The sequence below is a fragment of the Geotrypetes seraphini genome, chromosome 14, assembly GCF_902459505.1.
Source record: "Geotrypetes seraphini chromosome 14, aGeoSer1.1, whole genome shotgun sequence".
In the NCBI taxonomy this organism is placed as follows: Eukaryota; Metazoa; Chordata; class Amphibia; order Gymnophiona; family Dermophiidae; genus Geotrypetes; species Geotrypetes seraphini.
This window is the reverse complement of record NC_047097.1, coordinates 12,498,162-12,525,676: the sequence shown is the minus strand read 5'-3', so window position 1 is coordinate 12,525,676 and position 27,515 is coordinate 12,498,162. Positions and strand designations below refer to the sequence as shown.

The 27,515-nt window shown below is 42.3% G+C and overlaps 1 protein-coding gene and 1 long non-coding RNA gene across 3 annotated transcripts in view; one reads left to right on the top strand and one right to left on the bottom strand.

The window, feature by feature from the left end:
• Positions 1–656: 656 nt before the first annotated feature.
• On the top strand, positions 657–26,617 carry LOC117348174. The gene is made up of 3 exons (XR_004536920.1): positions 657–869; positions 16,440–16,620; positions 26,405–26,617. It is a non-coding gene; the product is annotated as an uncharacterized LOC117348174 (long non-coding RNA).
• Positions 12,801–27,515, bottom strand: part of CSK (C-terminal Src kinase) — a 64,382-nt gene continuing 49,667 nt past the window's right edge. For both annotated transcript variants that reach the window (XM_033919894.1, XM_033919895.1), the window contains exons 8-13: positions 25,258–25,357; positions 19,590–19,680; positions 19,403–19,476; positions 18,173–18,368; positions 15,862–15,948; positions 12,801–14,547 (exon numbers count right to left, since the gene is read on the bottom strand). In XM_033919894.1, the coding sequence (XP_033775785.1) occupies positions 14,365–14,547; positions 15,862–15,948; positions 18,173–18,368; positions 19,403–19,476; positions 19,590–19,680; positions 25,258–25,357 (731 nt within the window). In that variant the 3' untranslated portion in view covers positions 12,801–14,364. The remainder of the gene's footprint in view (positions 14,548–15,861; positions 15,949–18,172; positions 18,369–19,402; positions 19,477–19,589; positions 19,681–25,257; positions 25,358–27,515) is intronic.

Below are 27,515 nucleotides of genomic sequence, written 5' to 3'. Positions count from 1 at the left end.
GCTATAGTAGTAAAATAACACTCAGAATTTAGGAAGTTGGTTGGTTCGGCTGAGAACTTTTCAGCACCCCTTCGTATTTGGGTTTCTGCCAGGGACTTGTGACCTGGCTTGGCCGCTGTTAGAAGCAGGATACAGGTCAAGATGGACCATTGGTCTGTCCCAGTGTGGCTATACTTATGTTCTCAAGTGAGTTCAAAAACAATACCTAAGTAAGCTTGAGGAAAACCATGGCTTACACCTGGGAAGGAGCAGCAAAGAATGGATCTACTCTTTGGGATTTTGAAATAGCCACTGTTGGACACGGGATATTAGATTCGCTGGACCCTTGCTCTTTTCCAGGATGGTCGTTTTCCTGTTCTCACAGACAAAATAGCAGCCACTATTAATCATCTTTCATTACAGGTTTGTTAAAAAAAAAAAAGGTTTCATCAAGGGTGTCAGATAAAATTATTTGTTGAATATGTCATGAAGCTCTTTCCTCTCATTGCACATGGTTAATTTATGTGCATGTCTTCCAGCTGTGACCTGGCTCCATGACTTATTAAATAATGTGATTTCCTGCCTTCATGCAAGCGGGCTATGGTCAATGGGACTGGATTACTCCAGAGCACATCCTCTGACTGCATTCAATTACACTGCATTTCCAGGCACCACAACTGTATTATAATAATAAGTGCTTCTGAGGGCCATCAAAGCTAATTATTGCTCAAAAAAATCCCAATAGCCCCTTTTGAGCCCCTTCAGAGCCAGGAGGAGCAGGGAGTAGTTGGGAGAAGTTATGGGCAAACGGAAGGTAAAGATTATTTCCTCTATTAATTCAAGACCAATGGATTGCCACCTATGCCCAATACCTGGACCGTCGTTGGAAGGTAAGACTGAATATGCATGAAATCTATGTGCCTGCACTGCTTCCAATGCAAATTCATTGGGGAAATCCTGAAAACCCGACTGGATTGTGGCCCTCAAGGAGGAACTTTGAGACCCATGATCTATATAGATAGATATATTAAACTCAGTCATGTGGTTTTATTTTTGTTCAGATTTAGAGATTTGTTTCTTCTTATACATTTGCAATTTATAATGTTCGGCACATTGCTTGAGCAACATTTAATTTATGCATATCTATAAAAATCTTATAAATAAATAAATAGCATTCACAGGAAAGAGTTCCTGAACCAATTAAAACTGCATTTTTAATTGCTGTAGCTATTATTCCCCGACTGAACTTCTGAATCCTGACGGGCCTGCTGCTCTCTGCTCAGCGTAATCTCATTTGCCTGCCTTTTCCTCTTTTCCCCAGAGATCAGTCCAATCTGGGCGTCCTGCAGTGTTGAAACACCGACTAATGGGCCAGGTCTGAACTTTGGGAAAAATACCAGCTGTTGACATCAAGGTCACCTCCAGGCTGTTGCAAGGATAGTGGAGTGTGATTAATAACTCAGAAATGAGAGCAGACGCTTGGGTCTAGATCTTTTCTCCTTTAGTTTCAATGTGCAACATTTAAATTTGCAAGAGCTGTCAAAATTGTGATTCCCCCCAATCACAATTTCGACAAATGTCAGACATGAATTTCCTGTTTTCAATATTCAATGTGGATCGCTGATTAGGGATTTCATTAGAGTGGATCCTCCTTTGCCTTCCTTTTCCTGGTTATGTGAATGTCATGAGCTTGGTTTCAAGGGTTCATCACCACCCTCTCTCCTGCAGCATCTTCCATTCAATGATTTTTTTTCCCCCCCCCTCTGGGTTTATATTTCCTGTATTTTCAGTTCCTTTTCAAGAGTTTATGTAAATTTGAAATATTCAGTCAAGACATACAAGTTTTTAAAATGCAATGCTGGAGCTCATACTGAAGAAAAGGGATGCAGGGGACACAGGTGCAACGCAGGGACTGAACCTGGGTCAGCTTGATTTCAATATTTTTGGAAACATTGCATAGGGCAGCGCTTTCCAAACTTTTTTGGGCCACAGCGACAGCAATCTCCAGGCCCCTGCTGAGGTGCGTCAGGTGGGCCGCAACTTCAAATGCAGCAAGGGTTGCGACCCGCAATTTGGCATAGGGACTATTAGAAAAAGTTTGCCTTTTGTGCAGATGATGCCAAAGTCTGCAGCAGACTAGACATCTGGAAGGAGTGGAAAACACAAAGAGACAGTGGGCCTAGGGCCAGGGGTCTCAAAGTCCCTCCTCGAGGGCCGCAATCCAGTCGGGTTTTCAGGATTTCCCCGATGAATATGCATTGAAAGCAGTGCATGCACATAGATCTCATGCATATTCATTGGGGAAATCCTGAAAACCCGACTGGATTGCGGCCCTCAAGGAGGGACTTTGAGACCCCCTGGCCTAGGCAAACAACTGCACTGGGTTCTCCATCAAAATATGCACTTTTCAACTTCTGCAAATGTAGTTGCCTAAGACAGGGGTAGGCGATTCCGGTCCGCGAGAGCCGGAGCCAGGTCAGGTTTTCAGGATCTCCACCATGAACATGTATGAGATGGATTTGCATGCACTGCCTCCTTGAGATGCAAATCTATGTCATGCAAATGTATTGTGGATATCCTGAAAACCTGACCTGGCTCCGGCTCTCGAGGACCGGAATTGCCTACCCCGGCCTAAGATTCCGAGAGCAGATAAAAACTGACAGAAGAGGAAGCAGCAGGTAAACGAAACTAAACCAAAACTTAGTTTTATAGACCGTCATCAACCATCATCAACTTAGTTTTATAGACCGTCATCATCGACTCGGTTTACAATAATGTAAAACATAATACATAAATTTGACAAGAAAAGGTAGACTGAAATAGTTAATTTCCAAAATGTTTCCAACAGTATAGGGGGGATGAAGTTCTGTACACAAAAGATAAGTGGGATCTGGGGGTGATTGTATCCGTGATCTGCCCGCTGTTGTGTCTGATCGTGTGGCTGCTTCTACTCCTGTGAGAAGGCTGCGCTCGCCGGCTAGTGGTACCTTCTATACAGCAGACGCGTATGGTGTCAATGAGATTGCGAGCAGTTCAGGTCGTGGGGCCACAGTTGTGGAAGGCCTTGCCAGACTCGATTCGTCAAGCATCTTCACTTGCGCAGTTTCGTAAAGCGAGTGAAGACAAATTTGCTTCAAAGGGCATTTGAGTTTTATATGTAAGAGTGTGTAATACTGCATATTTGTTTTATTATGTTTGTCATATTGTAACCCGCATAGATTTTGGGATATGCAAGAAATAAATGAATGATTTATCTTAAGGTTGTTATACAGGCAAATAAGGCAATATGAAAAGCCAGCAGGGTGCTAGGTGCTTAGGAAAAGGGATGGCCAATGGGTACAAACAAAAAAAAAAAGTGATAGTTTCTTTGTAACAGTCTCTGGTGAGACCTCATTGGGACTGCTGTGTGCAATGGTGTCAGGTCAAAAGCGCGCCGGGACAAAGGCGCGCCCAAACAATTGAGCGCAGCGCGTGCCGCCACACCACTCTAAATTACTGTTTTTAGTGCTCCGACGGGGGTGTGTGTGGGGGGAACCCCCCCACTTTACTTAATAGACATCGCGCCGCGTTGTGGGGGGTTGTAACCCCCCACATTTTACTGAAAACTTCACTTTTTCCCTGTTTTTAGGGAAAAAGTTCAGTTTACAGTAAAATGTGGAGGGTTACAACCCCCAAACCCCCCATAACGCCGGCGCGATGTCTATTAAGTAAACTGGTGGGGGTTCCCCGTCAAAACCCCCCGTCAGAGCCCCTAAAAACTGTAATTTAGAGCGGCGCGGCGGCGTAATGCGCTCAATTGTCGGCGCACGCTTTTGTCTTTCGCGCCGTTGTCTATGAACCGTGTGCAATTCTGGAAACCACACCATCAGGTCCTGAACCTGTTGGGCCGCCGCGTGAGCGGACTGCTGGGCACGATGGACCTCAGGTCTGACCCAGCGGAGGCATTGCTTATGTTCTTATCAAAATGATCTAAACTGGAAGGAGTCGATCCAGAAGGTGGTTACCAAAATGGTCAAGGCATATGGGGCGAGACAAAGATCTAAACAAGTATACCCCTCTGTGAGAGGTAGGGAATATAATTGTAACATTTAACTACTTACAATGTATGAATTCTCCGGAGTCAGGCCTCTTTCAATGGATAGGAAGTTCTGATTATAAAATGGTGGCATACTGAATTTAAAAAAAAAAAAAAATTCTTCACAGAAAAGGTAGTGGGTGCAAGGAACAGCCTCTCAGTAGACAGAATCAGAATTCAAGAAAACATGGGACATGAGAGAGATTTGCCTATAATCTTCACTTGCGCAGTTTCGTAAAGCAATTGAAGACACATTCGTTTCAAAGGGCATTTGAGTTTTGAGCAGTGGGTGAAAGGGTTATATGTAAGAGTGTGTAATACTGGAGGTGACAGGCATGCAAATCTGCTCCATGCATATTCATTAGAGCTATCCCGAAAACCCGACTGGCTGGTGGTCTGAGGGCAAAGGGAGTGTAGAGATCGGCTATGCATTTGGATGGGCAGGTTGGATAGGCCATATGTTTGTTTCTGCCATCATGTTTCCAGGAGTGAATTCTGTAATATAATAAAGAAAAAAACCTGACAGAACAGGGCTCTGGCAGCCTCAAGAAATTCCCGTTCTAATGTAGCAAAAAGGCCATGTCTGCCTGATTCTGACATCCGTTGTGCATCTTCCTCATTATATTTATTTGTTTATTTTTAAAATTTCTATACCGTTTTATTCCAAAATGGTTTACAATAAAATGACATACACAAAATATTGAAACAGGTCAGAGCAGATAAACACAAAAGAATCCATACAATAGGTCAAATGCTCAAAGAAATGCATCAAGTAATTGCGTTTTCAGCAGTTTCCTGAATGAACTCCTATGGTTCTGGGGCTCTGACTTTTTTTTCCTATAGATGCATGCAGTAAGAAAAGACGAATTTTTACTCTAGTCTTTCTATCACTGGTCTTTTCTTAATGGAATTTCCTTTTTGGTGGATAACTCGTGGCTTTGTAGATTATCCATGTATGTGCTAATCATCATAAATGAAAGATTGTAACCTGTAAACCAGTGGTCTCAAACTCGCGGCCTACCAGGTACTATTTTGAGGCCTTTGGTATGTTTATCATAATCACAAAAGTAAAATAAAACAGTTTCTTGATCATGTCTCTTTAGCTATAAATGACAATATTATTATTAAGAATTAGGGCTCCTTTTACAAAGCCGCAATGCGTGGAATAGCGCACGCTAAATTGCCGCACGTGCTTGCCGCTACCACCTCCTTTGGAGCAGGCAGTAGATTTCCGGCCAGCGCATGCTATAGCACGTGCTAATCCGGTGCGTGCGTTAAAACCGCTAGCGCAGCTTTGTAAAAGGAGCCCTTAGCCAAAAGGAAAGATTTATAACCTATAAAGAGTTTTAATAATACTGTTTTCCTAAACTAGACCAGATACACCACCGGGATCCCCTAAGTACTGTACCTGCACACGACCCTTTAGCCTCTCCTCAATGCACACAATTTGGACCACTCTCAAAGAATGAACTAGGATTTAGTAATACTAGCCTTCATGCAGCACTAGAGCCCCTTAACTCTACTCTTTCTCTCCCCCACTCAATTTGCACCATTTTCATCCTTTGAATTTCCCTCCCCAAAGTACTCCACTAGGATCTCGACATTATACTTATTCCCAATCCAGTCATACAACCCATACCCAAAATGAACCAGAGACCCTCAACCATGAATTTTCTCCTCAAAATGCACCATTGGTTTCTAATGACAAGATTCGCTACCAAAAATTCTATAAAATGGCACTAGGATCTGGTTAAAATTATTCCTTCCCTTCTCAAAAACCACTCAGATCTGGTATTGGTATCCCCCCTTTCCCAAAATACTTTGTTCCAGAGCACCTCCATGCTGAATTTCTAAGATCTAAATTCACTTCTCTGTCCTCCTTCACTTCCCCCCAAAGTACACAATTTTAAATAAACACTCTGGTATGAACAAACTGTGGCCCCCCCAAATATTTGGGCAAGTATATCTCATTACTGCCATACAGGAGACCTGAACGTCATTGCTGGTTGAGCCTTCCTGCTTCCCAGAGCTCAGTTAAGTAGCACTTAACTCTTTGAAAAAGATACCGTAATAGCTAATATTGCTCTTACAGTAACATTTAGCAGCCAATAGCAGCAGAGGCCCACTGTGGGAAAATATAAGATGACATGCACATACGGTATTACTAATCTCTTTAAAATGCTAGAAGAGGCAAGGGAAGCCCATATGCAAGAGGGTAACAGGAAAGAAAAAAAACCTGGAAGACAGTGGAGCTATCTAATCAAATTCATACAAGAAAACAAAGGATTTGTGTTTCTTCTGAACAGAATCAAAGTAATTGGATAGAATTCTTATTCAAACTGACTGTGCAAAAGTGTACATAGACTTGGAGTTACTAGATGGTACTGAAAAGTTCTCAGTCCAACAAAGAAGGGAATGATGTGGAGCCATGAAACTTACAAGTTATTCCATATAGTCACCCCTAAGTTCAACACACTTGGCACATCATGTCTGAAGTTTCTGTAACCCTTCCCAAAAATATTTTTTTTAAAAAATATTTTAAATATTTTTTAAATATTTAATACTTAAATATTTTTAAATATATATATTTTTTAATTACATTTTTATTGAAAATGGCAAACAGTCCAGACAAGGAAACACAGACAAGAAAAGAACAATACAGGAAAAACACAAGTAACAATGAAGGGGGGGGGGGTGGATGGGGGACTTGTAGGGGTGGTTTGTTTGCATAGAGTGCTTGTGCTGGATGTTGTATGCCTTATGTATGACTGTTGTGTGGACTGGGGTGCGTGGGATGCTATTGGTTTTCTTCATAAAAAAATACTATGGCTGTTGGTCTAGCTTGGAACCGCCCTAGTCCTGGATGGTAGGGAACTGGATTGGCTTGCTGTTTGTATTTTGCTGGACTCTGGTCTTCCCATGGATGGACTCGCTACTTGGGGATGTTTGGCTCCAAAAAATATTCTGATGTCTGGTCACTGAAATACTGCTCTGCTGCTGCAATCACCTCTGAATCACTTGAAAATCTTCACCCTCTCAAACAATTTTTAAGGTTTGGAAACAGAAAATAGGCAGATGGAGCAAGATCTGGTGAATAGGTTGGATGGTCTATGTAATGAAACTCCAACTGTGCCAAAACATCCATTGCTTTGCCAGCAGGTGCATTGTCTTGCAAAAAGAGAACTTTCCACAGCTTCTCTTTCCTTTTCAATGCCTCATTTAATCAGCACAGCAAGTTGTAGTAGTATTCTACATTAACTGTTTGGCTCCTTAGAACAGTGTATCGCAAACTATGTGCCGCACGAGATGCTGGGGACGAGGAGAGGCGCCAGTGCTGGCTGACTGCCTACAGGATATGCTTCTTGCGAGAGGCATATCTAGTAGGCAGTAAGCTACCGCCACTCCTCCTCCCTGGCGTCTCTTCTTTTTCTGCACATCACCGCCCCCCCCCCCCTCCATTGGCAGCTCAGGACCCCATCTGGAGGGCCTCCGTGCATGTACGGACATTGACCTGATGACATCACGCATGCACGTATCATCACATCAACGTCCGCACACTTCCAGGTGCTCTCAAGCCATGCCAATCAATTTAGTGTGCTGTGGCTCACAACGTTTGCGAGACACTGATTTAGAAGATAGTCATTACAACACCTGTTCCCATGACCTTTCCTGCTGACTTTTGGGTCTTGAATTTTCTTGGCCTTGGAGAACCTGAGTGCTGCCATTGCATGGACTGTTGTTTTGTCTCAGGATCATAGTGGTGCAACCATGTTTCATCAACAGTTATTCCAAAAGGTTGGCACCAGCTCACTGAAAATGCTGCAAAATCAACTCAGTGTCATTTCTCGTCACCATTCAAACATTTGGGCAACTACTTGGCTGACAGCTTCTGCATGCCCAGCTGCTCATGGATTCTACGCTCCCTGGCTATCAGTAGTGTCTCAGTGATTATTTTAGCTGATAGTCGCCTCTCTGCCAAAATCAGGTCCTGGCTGCATCTTCAGTCTCAAAATCTCCTGCTGAAAGTTTGCACACCACTTTTTCACTTTGGAGTATGATGGGCATGTCACTCAATGTTTGCATCATACATTTCCTTTGGCGTTTTCTTCTGCAGGAATAGGAACTTCATGATGGCTTGGAGTTCCACACTTGAAAATGCCACACATTTCATTGACGTGGTTCAATTAATGATCTGAAACAATGTTAAAACATAGCATTACGATTCTGCAAATTGGCACATTGCAAAATAAAATAGAACTCTTTCCAACTACAGTAGCTAAATAACGCTCAGAATTTAGGAAGTTGGTTGGGCTGAGAACTTTTCAGCACCTCCTCATAGGTACAGACATAAGGAACTGGCTAGAGTTCTAATTTCCGAAATTGTCAAAGAGCCTTCTCCTGCTTACTTTAGTTTGATCCCACCCAATGAGCAGGGAATAACCAGGTCTCAACTTAATAAACGTTGTAGTCCGAACACCATCTGAATACCTCAGACCCAGACTTTGAACATGAGTTCCCAAAAAACATGGACCATGTCTGGATGGGCTGACTCCAATCCAGAGAAATATGTGTCAAGTCTATTCTTGAGAATCAGTATAGATGTTGCAAATATTGGGGGGGGGTTAATTATCTCAGTAATAACAAACAGCTACTAAAGTGCAAAGTATATGAATTTATTTTATAAACAGCATTTAAATTAGAATTGAATTGTTAAAATGTACCTAAAATGTTTAAAATTGAATGTCAATTAAACTCTTACATTAAAAAGCTTGCTAAAACCTAGGACTGGATCCAGTGTTTTGACAATCGCTAATGCCTAAGTTTTCCATTAACAGAAAATTTTTCAAAATTACAATTCTTAAACTTTGTCAAGGATGTCAATCAGACATGTATTCTTATTTTATTTTCTCTTAAGAATACAAGGTTTTATTAATATAAGAGTTTGACTCTTTGTGTAATGTGTTCTTTTGTTTTTCTTACATGAATTCAGGATTCTCTTTGGACAAGTCCCCCCAATTTTTTTTTTTTACTTATCTGTGTTCAAGCTCTTTTGGAATTAATTTCTTCACCTATCAGTCTTCTTGATCTTTTTCCCTGTTATTTTAATCTTAAATTTAAAATAAAATGAGAGTCTGCCTCCCTATGGCCCTCTTTTATCAAGCCACGGTAGCAGGTGGCACATGGCAAATGCACCAAAGCCCATTCAATTCCTTTGGGCTTTGATGCATTTACTGTGCTGGGCTGCGCTATGTAATTTGATAAAAGAGGCCCTATACAAGGGGGTGCTGAAAAAATCTCAGCGCATCTTCCTAAATTCTGAGACTTTATTTTGCCACTGTAGCTGAAAAGTGTTATTTTCTTTTACAAAGTGCCAATTTGTAGAATCATAATGCTGTTTTGACATTGTTTCAGATCATTGATTGAACCACGTCAATGAAAAGTGTGGAATCTTCAAATGAGGAACGCCAAGCCATCATGAAGTTCCTATTCCTGCAGAAGAAAACTCTAAAGGAAATTCATGAATGTATGATGCAAACATTGAGTGACAAATGCCCATCATTCTCCACAGTGAAGAAATGGTGTGCAAATTTTCAGCGTGATTTCAAGACTGAAGATGCAGCAAGGTCTGGGAGGCCAAACGTGTCAACTCCTGAAATTACTGACCATGTTCATGACCTGATTTTGACATAAGAACATAAGAAATGCCTCCGCTGGGTCAGACCTTAGGTCCATCATGCCCAGCAGTCCGCTCACGCGGCGGCCCAACAGATCCAGGACCTGTGCAGTAATCCTCTATCTATACCCCTCTATCCCCCTTTCCAGCAGGAAATTGTCCAATCCTTTCTTAAACCCCAGTACCGTACTCTGCCCTATAACGTCCTCTGGAAGCGCATTCCAGGTGTCCACCACACGTTGGGTAAAGAAGAACTTCCTAGCATTCGTTTTGAATCTGTCCCCTTTCAACTTTTCCGAATGCCCTCTTGATTTATTTTCTGAAAGAAAAAGATCTGGGGGTATTGGTGGATAACACAATGAAGCCGGCGGCACAATGTGCAGCGGCCTCAAAAAAAGCGAACAGAATGTTGGGCATTATCAAAAAAGGTATCACTACCAGAACAAAAGAAGTTATCCTGCCACTGTATCGAGCAATGGTGTGCCCGCATCTGGAATACTGCGTCCAATACTGGTCGCCATACCTCAAGAAGGACATGGCAATACTCGAGAGGGTCCAGAGGAGGGCAACAAGGATGATAAAGGGTCTGGAGAACCTTTCATATGCCGAACGGTTAGACAGGCTGGGGCTCTTTACCCTGGAGAAGCGGAGACTGAGAGGGGACATGATAGAAACTTATAAAATCATGAAAGGCATAGAGAAGGTGGAGAGGGACAGATTCTTTAGACTAGCAGGGACAACTAAAACAAGAGGTCATTCAGAAAAACTGAGAGGAGACAGATTCATAACGAATGCAAGGAGGTTCTTCTTCACTCAGAGGGTGGTGGACACCTGGAACGCGCTTCCCGGAGAGGTGATAAGACAGAGTACAATTCTGGGGTTCAAAAAGGGACTGGATGACTTCCTGGAAGCGAAGGGGATAACAGGGTACAGATAGAGGTTTACCTTACAGGACATTGAGCGAATAGGGTATTGATATTTTAGGTTAGGTAGGGAACACTTTCAGGTCATGGACCTGGGGGGCCGCCGCGAGAGCGGATTGCCGGGCACGATGGACCCCTGGTCTGACCTGGCAGAGGCAACGCTTATGTTCTTATGTTATGTTCTTATGAAGAATCTACCCTTCTCTACGTCCTTCATGATCTTGTAAGTCTCTATCATATCCCCTCTAAGTCTCCTCTTCTCCAGGGAAAAGAGACCCAGTTTCTCCAATCTCTCAGCGTATGAAAGGTTTTCCATCCCCTTAATCAGACGTGTCACTCTCCTCTGAACTCTCTCGAGTAATGCCATATCCTTCTTAAGGTATGGTGACCAATATTGGACGCAGTACTCTAGATGCGGACGCACCATTGCCCGGTACAGCGGCAGGATAACTTCTTTCGTTCTGGCTGCAATACCCTTCTTGATTATACCTAGCATTCTATTCGCTCTCTTAGCGGCCACTGCGCACTGTGCCAGATAGGCGAATATTGACTAAAACAATTGTTGAGACATTACAGAAACCAGGGAATGTGTTGGGTGTATAATCCACAAGCAGTTACTTTGGCAGAAGATGTCAGCCAAATGTTTGAATGCTGACGAGAAACAATGTTGAGTGGACACTTCCAAGCTGACCTTTCTCTTAACCAACCCCCCCCCCCCCTCCAACGCTCATAGAATTCCTATGAGCATCAGAGTTTTTAGCAGTCATGGTAGAAACTTCTATTGCAGCTTAGTAAAAGAAGGCCTTAAATAACTTTTCCACTTCTTCAGGTCAAATTCTTCTCAGCCTGAACTCTATTACTTGACAGAATTTACTTTTCTGCCTAAAATAACATAATATTTTAAAGAAAGTCTTCTTTCTTACTTTCATTCAATAAGCACTCACTTTGTCTTTAGTTTTCTCTCAAACTTGTTCAATTTCACTCAACCTGAGTTTTACTCAAGCCATCTCTCACACAGTAGTAGCACTAACTTTTCCTCTCAGCACTTTCCTCTTCAAGTTCAGCCCTTGGACTCCTCTCTGTTTCCGTCAGGCTCCTTTCATCAGCAGCACAACCAATCAGAATCTAGCTTACATCTGCCTGAAACCTCACTTACATTCTAATCCACTAAATTAATTTTAAAAGTATATATTAAAGTTTTGTTTTTGAACCTTAGTGCAAGAACTCAGGTGTGCTACCCTTAAATTTGGTTATTCAAAAAATTCAATTTTTAAAACTTTGGGAACTTTTATTTTTGTGTGACCAGTATCTCCTATTTGTGAGCTTAAACAGTGTTTTTGCAAAAATATGCACACCCAGCACATCTCTACTACAAGTCTCCCTGATGCTAAAACACACAAGCAGCAAATCGTGCCAAAATTGGGTCAGGAATTGGCTTTCTGCACACCCTTTCTTTTCCAGCATACTCAGGGGCATTTATTATTAATATATGTGTGATTTTCATACAATTTGCGTCAAAATCGGGCTCCACTCAAAAGGGGGTCTCTGCTAATCCAACTGGCACTTATTTTTATATTTAATTGTTGACTCAGGGCCTATAAACAGCTCCAGGACTCTCCCAGAGCTTAGGGTTGTCTTCCTCCTAAAGTGCATGCGTGTGTGATGTCGTTGATGATGTCTCTGTGTACCATGATGTTGCATATGCGCGCGGCAACATTTCTTGTTCAACCCAGGTCTCGCCACAGCTTGGGCCTTTCCTCAATGCTGCAGCCAGCTTCCCTCTGCTTCTGGGGGGCCCAGAATGCCATGGGTCACATCAGAATCGTGACTTCTGTGTCAGGATTGCCCCCACCAATGGGACCTCATCAATAGGACCACCTCCAATGACCCCAATGCCTAGAAAACTCAAGTAAATCTTCAAAATATATTTTAGCCACTGGTTACATTAGGGCTGCTTAAAAAGAGCACCTGACACTATGGCCTTTCTCTGCTCCTCCTCCAATATGTCTACCCTTTCCTCCAATAGATCTGCTGTCTGAACACCAAAATCTTAAATCTGCCGAGCAGTTGAAGGTACTGGGCAGATAAAGAATAAATGCCAATGCGCATGAGCTGTGGTGATCCTCCAATCTTTATTTATTTATTTTAGTTCAAGTTTAAATCATCCTGCACTGGCAAATATCATTGTATCTCCAATCAGGTTGGATAATGGGTACTAAGCCCCCAACCCCAATGGGACCATCTTAAACACAGAGCTTAAACCTTGCACTTGGCATTTCAGGCAACAGGGTAAGATTATAGTGCCTGTAAATGAATTCTGACTTGTTGCTAGTAATATAGCACAAGTTCAAATAGCATTCATTAGTAACCCATCCTGCTCCTATTTTAAATATCAAAGAGCAGGCTACAAGGACCTTTATTTCCCATTTTTTGTAGTAATCATCCATAAGCTATTATGACGGAAATTGATCATTAAAAAATTGCTTCAAATCATACTCCATGCAGAATCTTAACCACAGGAGGTTGCAACTGGGAATGTTCAGCCATGAAATTGGGAGAACTGCTGCCAATCAGTGCCTCTTTCAATTAAAGGCAATGAGGCCCCTATGGAAGGCATAAGCCATTCCCATAGCCTCATAGTATTCCTATATTAAGAGAGTAGCTGCACCTGCCATGTGCAAATCTCAGGCCTGACTGGTTGATGGGATTCTGTTGTACTGCTGTTTAGATGATCCCACCCCTCTTCTGCTGTGCCAGCTCCTGACCACCTCCATATTCAGTTGTAAGGCCCAAGAAAAAGGGAAAGATTATCAACCTGCACAAGGGCCACCAATCCATATGGAATGGTTTATTACAGTATAATCTCAACACTGGCAGCATATACATGAGTATAAAGCACAGAATGGACAGGCCTTCAAAAACAACATGCAAACATTTCAACAGATCTTAAGCTAAACAACTGTCTTTTTGTACATTACTTTTTTTAATACAATAAAAAATAAGATTCGTACTTCAGTAAAAACCAGAACATCCAGTATTTTTTGATTTGATTTGTAGCAAAACAAATCCCCAACAACAAAATACAAAATTAAAAAAAAAAAAAAAATAATCAAAAACACACAACCCAAAGCACAAGAGGACATGAAGTTTAAAGCAGCCAGAATGATTGGGTCTTCTATTGCAGGCAACAGCTCTCAATGAGCACTGCACTCTCCTTGTTCTTCTCCCAGGGCAGAAAGTATGATGCAGTGTGGGTGCTCCCAACCTAGGCTGCCACTGGAAACGTTAAATACACAAAGCGACACACAATGCTGGAGATGGGGGGGAAAAAAAGGAGGGAATGGCATTTAGAGGAAAGGTCAAATCCAAGATGAGGGAATGGCATGCTGCTAAAATGTTCTCTCAAATTACTCGCCCAGTCGCGTTCTCCTGCACGCGAGAGAGGCAGAGAAGTACCCGCTCATTCATTCTAGATGGTGGCAAAGAATCTGGGAAGGGGTTAAAGAAGGGAGAGGCAGGAGGAAAGAAGCAGAGGCTGATCAGGTGACCACAGGATACACACAGTCTAATATGTTGTACGCTTAGACATCAGCCAAAGGGACTTGTAAGAAGTTTTAAAAGTCTTGATATTGCTCAGTCTCTTCAGCTCTTTCTCCCCTCCACCAGTGAGGGCAAGGTCAGGTAGAAAAGGGGGCTTTTGCCCCCCACCCAGCTCACAGGTAGAGTTCCTTAGCTTTGATATGCTCTAGCTGTTGCTGTAATTGTCTGAAGGAAGGTCGGAGATTGGGATCCAAGTTCCAGCTGTGCTTCATCACATCGTACACAACAGGAGGACAACCGTCAGGGGCATCCATCTTGTAGCCTTTTTCCACTCGTGGAACTACATCCTTTAGGGCCTGAAATAAATACATTTATTTCACTTTTTTTTTCTTCCAAAAATGAATTCTCTAAACATGTGTCTAACAAAAACTAACCCTTTACTTCGAGGCTGCTGGTGACTCACCCCCAACACTATACTAGGATGGGGCTGTATTCTTTAACTCTGATTTCCCTTTATGTTATCTGGAACAGAAAAGGCAGACTCTCTCTACATGTCCCAGTTGTCCTGGCTAAGAATACATCGTTTCTGTAATTGAAAATAACAGCACCTTCCATTTATATGTGGTGTCTAACTGCCTGAGATCTCACTGTGAGGAACCATTCACTGAAAGTGATGATTCATAGGAACCAAAATAAATTACCGTGCTAGATATTTAAAATTATTATTATTCTAAACCGGCTAGATACTTGTGATGGTCAGTATATCAAATTAAGAATAAACTTGGAAACTTGGAAATTAAGAATAAACTTGGGAATCGACTGTGTTTACCTTTCATGAGAAAATGCTCAGGAAATTAAAATACTGCGACAGATACGTTACAGTGGACTGGTAACAAGTTAGGAGATAGAAATAAAGAGTATGATTAAGTGGTCATTATTCTGAATGGAAAGAGGCAAATTGTGGCATGGCTCAGGGATCTATACTGGGAATAGTGTTGCTGAAAATATTTATTAATGATCTGAAAAAGGGAGCAACAAATGAACACATTTGCAGATGACACACCTTCACATCCCACTTTGGACAAGCAATCCTACTATATTGTACAAAGTCCACCCTCGCTATTATCAGTTGGAGGTAAATGTCATCTTCCGCTGATGGAGTCCGATGCAATCTGGTATGGCAAGCACGTGCCACGAATGAGGCCGCCACTAACTTAACTCCCAAGACCATGATTTCAAACTGTCTTTTGTGGACAACATCTACCCTGTAAATCCTGTGTATTGTTTAAAATGACACCACCTTCACTAGGCACGGAAGTACATTTGGTTACCAACAAATCCACCTTAGGCTGAACAAACAGCTGATGAAATTCAGGAGCACTGTAAGCCTCAGAATGTGGATAAAAACCCGAAAATGACAAAAACTTCTCAGAGCAGATCAGAAAGATACATTCAAGCTTGCTTGCAGAAGGAAAAAAACTGAAGAGATGTGCAGTACAGCTCACTGAGAAAGGAGGAGGAGCTGAAGAAAAAGTATGATTCTTTCTGCAAGAGCTCGCAATTAGGGAACGATAACCCAATAGTTAGGACTTATATGCCATGTGCCACAAAAACATAATTAATGACATTCACATCACCACCACTCATGGTACTTTATAAATTATACTTACAATCCGTGGATAAGGCACTCGCCCAAAGGAGTAAATTTCCCAAAGCAAGACTCCAAAACTCCACACATCAGATTTTGTAGAAAATTTCTATAAGACAAAATGCAATATCATTTCTTATAAAATAGTTGGAAACATCCCTGTGCCGAGATTGGCTGAAGAATGTTCCAACATGTACTAACGTACCAGAATAATGTACTGGTGGGCTGAAACATCCAAGAAATCTAAAAAATGAGTGTTTTATTGCTTAAACAGAATTTTGGTTAGCTGAAGAGGGTTCCAACACCCGATGGTACTATTCGAACCCTTCCCTCCATTAAAATCACAGACAAGCACTCAAGAGTGCACGTAACATACTCCTCTTGAGTGGGAGGCTGCCTGGCAGCACACAAGAACATTAGGTATGGCAACTATTCAAGTACAGAATGGGTATAAAACTTTGATGAGGTGTATTGCACTGCAGTGGTGCTAGCAAGGATAAAGGGTGGGGGGTTTGGGACTTTATTGGAGGGGTTGTGGGTGTGAGGGGACCTACATTCATATATGTGGGAGTGTGTTTAAAGCTATTTCTCAAATTTTAGGCCAGAGGACTGACCCTTGAAAAGATTGGGTATTCCTGCATTTATATGAGTTGGAGATGGAGGAGAATGAGCTATTTCTGTGTAAAATATTGTTGACTGCGACACAACTGGTGCTGGTGGCTGCATGGTGGTTGCCGGAGTTGCCTGATGGGGACATGCTAGTTAAAAAGCTGGATGACTGGTATGTACTATATAAGCTTACTGCTTCAAAATATCCAAGACTGGGCAGCTTTGCCTGGAAACAGGGAAGATTTGAGATATGGAGGAGGGTGCATGCTTTCTGAAGTTGGGGGTGGGGGATGTTATTTCTGAGATGGGGTAGATCTTACTCTATATTAGGAGCAGGGGTCTCAAAGTCCCTCGTTGAAGGCCGCAATCCAGTCGGGTTTTTAGGATTTCCCCAATGAATATGCATGAGATCTATGTGCATGCACTGCTTTCAATGCATATTCATCGGGGAAATCCTGAAAACCCGACTGGATTGCCGCCCTCAAGGAGGGACTTTGAGATCCCTGATTAGGAGGGATATTTTGAAGAAACTACAAACATTTCTCATGTGTTTTGTAATCTGATGTATTGCATGTTAGACTCTTAGCTAGACATACAAAAATTGAATAAACAGGTTTCTAACCAACTTAAAGGTTGTGGTATGGTTGCTGAGAGCACTTTTTGCACGGAGGCACTTTTCTATATAAAGCTTAAAGATAAGTGCAATATTTATTCAATCTAACGTTTCGTATTAGCTGACTCCTATGTCTTAAATAATGAGTGAGTGAGTTGGGTCGATGAACAAGAATCCTACCTGCATTACCATCTTGGCGTTCAAAAATTGAACGTTGCAGGATTTCTGAGACCCTCTCTCTCAACCATACCACAACCTTTAAGTTGGTTAGAAACCTGTTTATTCAATTTTTGTATGTTTACTCTTTGAGGTTTCTTTGAGCCTTGTTTGATATAGTTCAGACTCTTAGCTAAAAACACAACTCCAAAATTATACCCACTATAATATGGACTCTACTGCACCTTGCTGCTAAACTGCTGATCCCACAGGAGTGACCCAAAATACTGAGATAAATGGCATTTTCTGAGTAGTTGACAGAGCCCAAGTTTATCTCAGAATGTGTCAATATTTGAAAGGAAAAGAGAATGTTGCCTGTTATTAGTGTTAAAACGGTTTTAGGAATTTATTTAGTTTCTGTTTTAACTTTTAAGGATCCTAACAAACACTTCTTACAAGAATTTCTAACCATTAGGAAATGTTCACCCTGTTTTAATTATGTAACTGACATGGAAGATTACATAGGCCAATGTATCATATGACTCCACCAAGCCATTATAATAGTCAGAAGGAAAATTTAATTGGTTCACAAGTGTTTTTGTTTCTTTTTTTGCCAAATGTGTGTGCATTTCTCTTCATTGTTATGACAAACTAACCTACACTGTGCTGTCATATTACCACCTCCTTAATATTCTCCTTTAAAATTATCCATGTTTGCTTCCTTAATTCAAGGATGTGAAGATTTTAGGATCTTTCTTAAAACAATAAGAGCACTCCAAATAGAAAATGTACCAAGAGTCGACATGGACAAAGATGAAATGACCAATGCAAGTAAATGAATTAGCTTACTGACATGTGTTTACTGCAGACTATGCCGCATAGAGAGAAACACAAGGGAAGGCATGCCATGGTTTGCAATCAAAATAGAACAGGCAGACAGATAACAAAATTTCACCTTTTCTCTAAGTGCTTCTGGCGCTGTCCATTTCACCGGAAGCTTCCCCATGTCCTGCGTGGCTGAAGCCTCTTTTGTCAGTCCAAAATCGCTGACCTTGGCAATATTGTCCTCTGACACCAAGACATTCCTGGCAGCCAGGTCTCTGTGTACAAAATTATTGTCTTCTAAGTATTCCATTGCCTCACAAACATCCCTGTTAAAAGGAAAAAAATAAATAAATAAATATACACACACCCTTTACATACTGCTTAGTTGCTCCATTACTGATGATCACTTTTTACTCAAGGCTGTGTACTTCACAGGTCTGTTTCCAATCCCAGCAAAACCTATTGCTGTGTAACTTTGAGCAAACATAAGCAGTGCCCAGACCAGAGGTCCATCGTGCCCAGCAGTCCGCACACGCGGTGGCCCAACAGGTCCAGGACTTGGACTGTAATCCTCTATCTATACCCCTCTATCCCCTTTTCCAGCAGGAAATTGTCCAATCCTTTCTTGAACCCCAGTACCGTACTCTGCCCTATTACGTCCTCTGGAAGCGCATTCTAGGTGTCCACCACACGTTGGGTAAAGAAGAACTTCCTAGCATTCGTTCTGAATCTGTCCCATTTCAACTTTTCCGAGTGCCCTCTTGTTCTTTTATTATTCAAAAGTTTGAAGAATCTGTCCCTCTCTACTCTCTCTCTGCCTTTCATGATCTTGTAAGTCTCTATCATATCCCCTCTAAGTCTCCTCTTCTCCATCCTTTCAACCTTCTCAGTAAAGACCTTATGACCATTTGAGTTTTGTTTTCCCTTGTACTGTACTGTGTACATGGAGTTACACAAAGCATGAATATAGCTATGTATATGGAAGGTTACTGCTGGTAGTGAGATTTCACTCTGCTTCATGTGAGACTTCTGCCAGCCAAGTAAAGAGAGGAAGCACTGAATAGTTATAAAAAGAAAAGAAAAAAAGCTCCTCCAGAAGAAATCGAGATGCCCTTGCATAAGTAAAGGGTTCCTAGTAGAAATAACATGAAATAAAAGACTGCAATCATGAACTGAAACCAAAAATCTCCAGAATAGGTTTTTTTAATGTTATGATTCCTGATCATAACAATCTGCCCCAGTAAAAATAGTGAGAAAAACATCAACATTCCTGCTGTGACCTTAGCCTGTGCGTAGTGGTGTATCAAAAATCCCCATGAGGCCCCACACAGGAGAGCCCTGAAACATTCTTGATACTTACAGAGAGAATTTAATGAGGCAATCACCACCTAAAACAGACCGTCCTCGGGATCTCAGGTAATCCACTAAGCTTCCCTGAAAGACAAACACGATGGAAAAATACATTCGGAATTTATGCTAGCAGAGCTGTCAGAATGCTAAGTTCTATAAGGAACTAGGTGAAGCACGTAGGGGGAATATGTCCTCACCTTTGCCATGAATTCAGTTACAATAAACAGGCCGCTTTTCTCTTCCACAATCACTCCCAGTAACTGCACCAAGTTCTTATGCCGCAATTGCCTGTTAAGAAAATGAAACTAAAATTAACATCTGAATAAAAAAACCACAATATTCCAACATTTCTACCTTAAGACCTAAAAGCGCACAACTTTTGTCACTGCTATAAACTAATATTGCTTTATACTCCGAAGATAGCAACTCACCAAACATGAGTGACATCATCATCACTTGGTGCCATTTGGTACCATTTAAGACGGATCTGGACAAGCACTGTAGCTCCTGAGTACCTGGGCTCATGCAGCATACTTCTGTAAGAAGCTTAAAAGCTCAATTCCAGATTGAGAGAAAGGAAAGTCTGCATGTCCGGTAAACTGCTATCTTCAAAAAAATCTGTTACAGGTCAGCAACTTTGCTTACTCTAAAGATAAGCAGTATGCCAACATCACACACATAGGACTTCCTAGCTAAGTGTTGTCATCAATTTAAAAAAAAAATATAGGAAAACAGTCCCCTCAAAAAGCACAAAACAAGAAGAGCGCATTAATATCACAGAATAAGATACAAGCCATTAATCATCTACAAATTTCAGCAAAGCCTTTAATACGGTTCCTTAGAGAAGACTTAAATAAGCTGAGAGAGCTGAATTTAGGACCTAAAATAATGAACTGGATTGGAAACTGGTTGATCGACAGGCAACAGAGGGTGGTGACACATAAAATTCTCATAGAGGAAAGTAAGGGGTGCCTCAGGGGAGTGCCTCAGGGAGTGCCTCAGGGGTTGGTACTAGGGCTGATTCTGTTTAATATTTTTGTGAGAGATATAGCTTTTTTGCGATGACATGAAGATAGCCAATGGGAATGAAAGATTAGGTTCTTATCTGGCTAATCTTCTTTCTGTTAATTCACACAGGAGTCTGTACATTAGGTGATCAATCCATGCTTGTGAACTGCTTGCAGAAGGGTGTCAATCACATCTTTCAGCTCCTCTTCATTCACCAGTGGAGTATAGTGCTTTCTTCAGTTTATGTCAAAGCAATTGAGCTCTACTGTAATAGAAAATGGGAGAAGGAGGGGCATGAGGAACTTCCTCAGAGATATCATACTGTTCTGCTATGTAACTCATAAAAAAGAATAATTAACATGAACTTGCAACACAGGTGTAACTATGAATCAATGTGCTGTGTGCAACTAGCACTAACATATAAGGAGCTCCAAAGCTCAACAAACTCAATACTTTATTAGTAATTTATTCATACATGTTCATCCAACTGACAGAAAGCAGGCAAATTGCAAAATCCACAGAATGAGCCGTACAGACTTCTGTGTGTATTAACAGAAAGAAGATTATCCAGGTAAGAACCTAATCTTTCATTCTGTTACATTAACATAGGAGTATGCACATTAGGTGACATACCAAAGCAGTTGTCAGATATCTAGGGTGGGATAGATGAGCCTGCCCGCAAAACCGAGGACCTAAAAGCAGCATCCTCTCGAGCCACCACATCCACTCTTATAGAATCTTGTAAAGGTATGGAGAGTAGACCAAATAGCTGCTCTACAGATCTCCTTGGGCCGAACTGTCCGGGAGTGAGTGGGCAAAAAAATGGCAGATGAGCTTCAATGTGGAGAAATGTAAGGTCTTGCACATAGGGAAGGGGAACTCCAGGTACAGCTATACGATGGGAGGGAGGGTACTCAGGGAAGGCAGCCAAGAAAAAGATCTGGGGGTATTGGTGGATAACACAATGAAGCCGGAGGCGCAATGTGCAGCGGCCTCAAAAAAAGCAAGCAGAATGCTGGGCATTATTAAAAAGGGTATCACTACCAGAACGAAGGAAGTTATCCTGCCACTGTATCGAGCAATGGTGCGCCCAAATCTGGAATACTGCGTCCAATACTGGTCGCCATACCTCAAGAAGGACATGGCAATACTCGAGAGGGTCCAGAGGAGAGCAACGAGGATGATAAAGGGTATGGAGAACCTCTCATATGCCGAACGGTTAGACAGGCTGGGGCTCTTTACCCTGGAAAAGCGGAGACTGAGAGGGGACATGATACAGACTTATAAAATCATGAAAGGCATAGAGAAGGTGGAGAGGGACAGATTCTTTAAATTAGCAGGGGCAACTAAAACAAGAGGTCACTCAGAAAAACTGAGAGGAGACAGATTCAAAACGAATGCAAGAAAGTTCTTCTTCACTCAACGGGTGGTAGACACCTGGAACGCGCTTCCCGGAGAGGTGATAAGCCAGAGTACAATTCTGGGGTTCAAAAAGGGACTGGATGACTTCCTGGAAGCGAAGGGAATAACGGGGTACAGATAGAGGTTTACCTCACAGGACACTGAGCAAACAGGATATGGACTTTTTAGGTTAGGTAGGGAACATTTTCAGGTCATGGACCTGGAGGGCCGCCGTGGGAGCGGACTGCCGGGCGCGATGGACCCCTGGTCTGACCCGGCGGAGGCAATGCTTATGTTCTTATGACTCTGCCAATAAGGATGCCACACATCTAGTTGAATGAGCTTTGAGAGAAATAGGAGGCTGTTTGCAACAGCCAGTATATGTTGACAAAATTGCCATGCAAATCCATCTGGCGAGACATCTTGGATGCTAGTCTGCTTCTTCTGGACTGACTGGTTAGAACACCGAGAATCATTGGTCCTTTCCAGGTAGTGGAATAAAACTCTTCACACATCCAGTCTCTGCAATATGTTATCTTGCTTAGTTGAAACCATAGATTGAAAAGTGGGTAAACGAACCTTTTGGCTGAGGTGGAAAGAAGACACAATCTTTGATAGGATCCTGCTGTGATCCTGAGGAAAATCTCTCTGCAGGAAAGAACCTGCAATTCTGAGATCATTCTCACTGAGACTACTGCCACTAGAAATACTGTCTTCACCATGAGATCCAGAAGGGATGCCTCTCATAGAGGCTCATACAGAGACGTAGAAAGGTCCTTCAAGATGATATTAAGATTCCAGGATGGAAAAGGCTGGTGCAATAGAAGCTACAATCTGAGAGCCCCTTTCAAAAACTGTGTCACATCCGGGTAAGATGCCAGTGATAGCGTTCCCACTCGAGAAGCCTGCCACCTGAACTTTGAGAAACGCCACAGACAGGCCTTTTTCTAGACCAACCTGCAGAAATGCCAGGATCACAGGAATTGTCGCCTTGAAAAGTTCCTTGGTGCACCAGAGTTGGAAAGCCTTCCAGACCTTAGCGTAAGCCACAAACATCGATGGTGTTTTTGCTTGAAGGAGGGTCAAAATTACTTCCTCTGAATAACCTTACAGATTAAGGCCATGTGTGCAGAAGGGTGTTTGATGCATCTGTCTCGCTGTAGATGCATTAGATCTACATACCAAGGTCAATGAGGCCAATGTGGAGATACCAAGATCACAAGTCCTGGGTGAATCATGATTCTGTGGATGACCCGTCCCAACAAGGGCCAAGGAGGAAACACATATAAGGAGCTTCTCTTCCAACCAGGGCTGGACCAATGCATCAAGCCCTGTGCTTCCTGTTTTGTCTCTTTAGCTTTAGAAGTGATTTGCCTTTAAAGCCATTAAGTTCATCGATGGTCTTCCCAGATGCTGGACAATGAGGTTGCATGCTCTTTGGAACAGTGACTACTCCCCTGGGTCAAAAGCCGGCCTATACGTTTTCCACTCCTGCTACATGGGTTGCAGAGAGCGCCCAACAATGAGCTTCCACCCACTTGAACAGCAGCTGGGCCTCCCAACTTAATAAAGCACTTCTGGTGCCTCCCGATCTATTCACATAAGCTACCAAAGTAGCATTGTACGAGAACAATCTGACTGCCTTTCCTTCCAGCTGCTTCTCCAAAGCTCTCAATGCTAGACAAATGGCTCGAAGTTCCAGACCACTGCAATGGGCCCAGTCACAAAAAGGCCAGCGTCAGTCATGTCACCCATAAGGAGATTCATAGGGCATGGCCTTCGATAAGTAATTCCCTGAAGCCACCAACACAAGCTATTCTTCGCTTTCCCTGACCAGGGAAGCTGCAGCTGGAGGGAATGACCCTGCAGAGACCACCTGGAAAGCAGGGAAATCTGTAGGGAATGCATATGCGCCCTCATCCAGGGAACTACCTCCAGGGTGGCCACCGTTGAACCCAGTATCTGGAGGTAATGCCAAGCTGTAGGATTCAGCATCACCAAGAGCTCTACAATCTACTTCCTGAGTTTCTGTTTGTGTGGCTCAGAAAGAAATATGCGGCCTTTCGCCATATTGAAGCAGACTTCCAAATCCTTCAAATATTGGGCCGGCTCTAGATGACTCTTCTTGAAGTTGACTATCTAGCCCAAAATCGTGTAGGACATAGTCTTTGCTACCTTTCAGCATCCGGTTGGGCTGCCTGCTCACCCTCTGACCTTGATGGCATTCTGATCAGCCAATCATCCGGGTATGGATACACTTGTATACCCTTCCTGCGGAAGTGAGCTGTGACCATTACCGTCACCTTGGTGAACTGGGGCTGTTGCCAACTCAAAAGGTAGAGCTGCAAACTGGAAATGGCTTTGAAGGACATGGAATCTCAAATATTTCCTGGGAAAATGGGAATATGAAGGCATGCCTCAGGCAGATCTAGGGAGGCTAAGAATTATCCCAGAGTTATCAATGCAATGACTGACCAAACAGTCGATGAACAGATCTGAAAGAGGAAATAGAACTCAATCTTGTGGCCCTCTTGATTAAGATCTAGGACCCAGCGGTTCAACAAAATCTTCTCCCACTCCCTCCAGAATGCAGACAGCCTCCCGCCAATGTGCGGGGGCGCAGCTGCTAATCTAGTGTCATAGTGACGATGCAAGACCCCAAGGATTGCTGGTGTCTGGAGTTATTAAATCTCTGTCCGGATCCCTGATAAGATCTCTGAGAAGAGGAACCCGCGAAGTACTACCAGAAGTGTGGGGAGGAATGAAAATTGTCTCTGCCTCCCCCGATGGGTCGGCGAGGTCTGCTGTCTGGCAGAGATTTAGGATGGGGATCCGCCACGCTGGCCATCGCTTTATTCCGCCTTGACTCCATTGAGTTCCATCTGTATTTTACTGAGTTTGTTGTTCAAGATGGCATTCCCCACTTATATAGTGTTTAAATTTAAATTTGTATTGCTCTGGAGGGTAGCAAATCCACCAAGGACTAAATTATATGCACGCAAGGAATAGCTGCTGGCAGAACTTGGGGAGGTCGCTCTATATTGACCAAGGCACCATCTTGTATCTGTTTGCTGGAATCCAGGCTTCGGTGATTTTTCTGATACCAATTGTGGTTTTAAGGATTTCCTTTGTTCTAGTCATGCCTGCATAATTAAACCTTTCCCAGAAGAGCTTTATTAATGACTTTTCACTGAGTTAAAACAGACAAAATAACAATTTTGGAAAGAGTTCTGATGCAGCCATCTTCCTCTTAGGTGAGCATCACATAACCATCTCATTTTGCTATTTTTAATTTTTCCTTTTGTTGTATTTCCCTTGAGCACCTGTATGAAAACTAGTCAATAAACTGAATGAATGAACACTCGGTCCTACCTAGCCAACCAAGTAGAAATAAAAAGCCAGACCCTCCAGCTGCTGAACTAGGCCTCCTTGTAGTACTTGTGTACTAAAACTTACGTCATGACAGAGGCCTCAGCCAGGAAGGCCTGAGCTGTAGCGTCATGCTTGATGCATTTTACAGCCACCTTGTTCCCTCGATAATCTCCCAACAGCACATCTAGAAGAAGCAGAAAGAAGTCACACCCCAGGACCATAAATAAGAGCACAAATCAATGTGAAAAGACTCTAAGTTAAACTAGAATTTCATAAACATATCCTAATTGGAAAAGCTGAGATGAACTGAAAGCTGGGCTAGTACTACAGTGTGCTCTAATTTTATCAGAATTCTATCAGACAGCTAAATACAAGTATCATAGAAATGAAAAGCCATGTGCTTTTTTTTAATATTCAAATTAAAGAATGAGGGTTTACTTTGCAACTTAGGCATTACATAAGTGAAACAATTCCAGGAACTGGCACACTGCCTAAATGATGTAGATACTTCAATTTTGGCTTTGTGCTTACAGCCTTCATTAAAATTTTTCAGTGCACACCCTGTCATGCTTTGGCCAAGTAAAATACTACAACCAGAACACACAAGGAACTCTGCAGTACTTCAGTAGCATGTGAGTAGTGAATAATCATTGTGCAGGGAAGAAATGTTTATTTTACTAATTAGATATTAATGCCAGCTTAAGTTAAACACTAGCACTGGTTTATCAACTACATCCATATATTCAGCTTCACTATCTAACTATATAGTGCTACTGAATACATGCATGCTGTGTTGACCATGCCAGTACTATATGTTTAGTGATCTAAATAAGAGGCCTAAACTAAGCAGACATACCCATACATTTGTGCACCAAGTTGGGGAGGTGCAAGTGCACAAATAATTATCCAGACAGCTGTGATATTCAGCTGGTTATCTAAATAAATTCTAGGTTCAGAAGGCCTTGACTAAATACATAACGTATCTAGATAGCGGCAAAATATGCCGTTATCTATCTATCTTTTTTTTTTGCAGCTCTCATTCATCCCCTAACCTGGCTAACAAATACATGTATAATATTTGGCCTGCAGCATCCTTGACTTTGGAGGTTGACAATATTTTGGCAGATATAGAAAGTTGTTGCAGCATGTGTCAAAAAAGGATTTTTCTAAAGTAGCTGTAAAATGGAGTGCAGACCTGGAGTATGTAGTCACTTCCTCTGATTTATTGCAGCTCTATTCCTATTTCGGTGACTTCGGCAGAACTAAGGGAATACCAGTATAGAATACTCTGCTGTGCTTATGACTCTCAACATGGACTTTTTCTCATGGAAAACACGGCCTCTGACCTTTGTAGGAGATGCCACAGGGGTCTAACTCATTTATACATGGTATGTGTGGATGCAACTTCTAGAGGAAGATCATTAGATACTTGGAGCGTATTTTACAACAGACCATTACTTTTCATCCGGGGGGGGAGGGGATTTTATTGGGTCAGGCCTCCTATTTGGGGATTAGGAGCAAGGGTCAGAATTATGGGTGATAAAGGTTGCATTGTGGGGCGGGGTGTGTTTGAAAAAAGCATTCTTCAATATTGGACCCAAAAAGTGGTGCCATCCTTTTGGAACTGGTGAAATAAATTTTATGAGTTACTCTTATTAGAACTTAGAGACCTGTGCCTCACCTTCAAATAGCAATGGGAATTTGTGCCACAACAGAAAAGGTTTGCGACACACTGTTATATATAATCATTATCTCCATGGATTTGTAGTCACATTTTAAACAAACTAGGAGACACTGTTATACACCATTGATGCAATAGTGGAACTCTTGCTTTTGGGTAGGGGGTCCACTGTAATTTTGAGCCAATGCTTCCTTGCCGACTGGGGTTTAATAGATTTTTGGGTGGATTGGGGGGAAAGAGCAAAGAGTGTAGGGATGTAAGAGATTTCAGGGATATACTCTAGTTTCTTCTACAGGGGCGCTACAGCACTCGACCCCCTGGAAAGGGTATATTGCTCTTTGGTCCGTGGGAAGGGAAAGTTCACTGATTCCGGGCTGAGTGTCCTTTTACTTGGGTCATACTAATCCACATGCTTTTAGGTATATTGAAGAGTCATTGGAATGTGTTTTTTTTTGACTGGGGTATGGAGGAGTTATTTAGTTATGGCTGGGAGGTTTGTTTTCTATTTACTGACTACATTGGTTGGCTTTGTCTTGGCACATTGTTGGCTCCTTGCCTGTGACTATTATTATGTAATAGCAATGTTACTTTCATGTACCTTACTGGCTGAACTTGTATCCTCTGTCATGTTACAAGTTCTTTACACATGCAGTACTGTGGA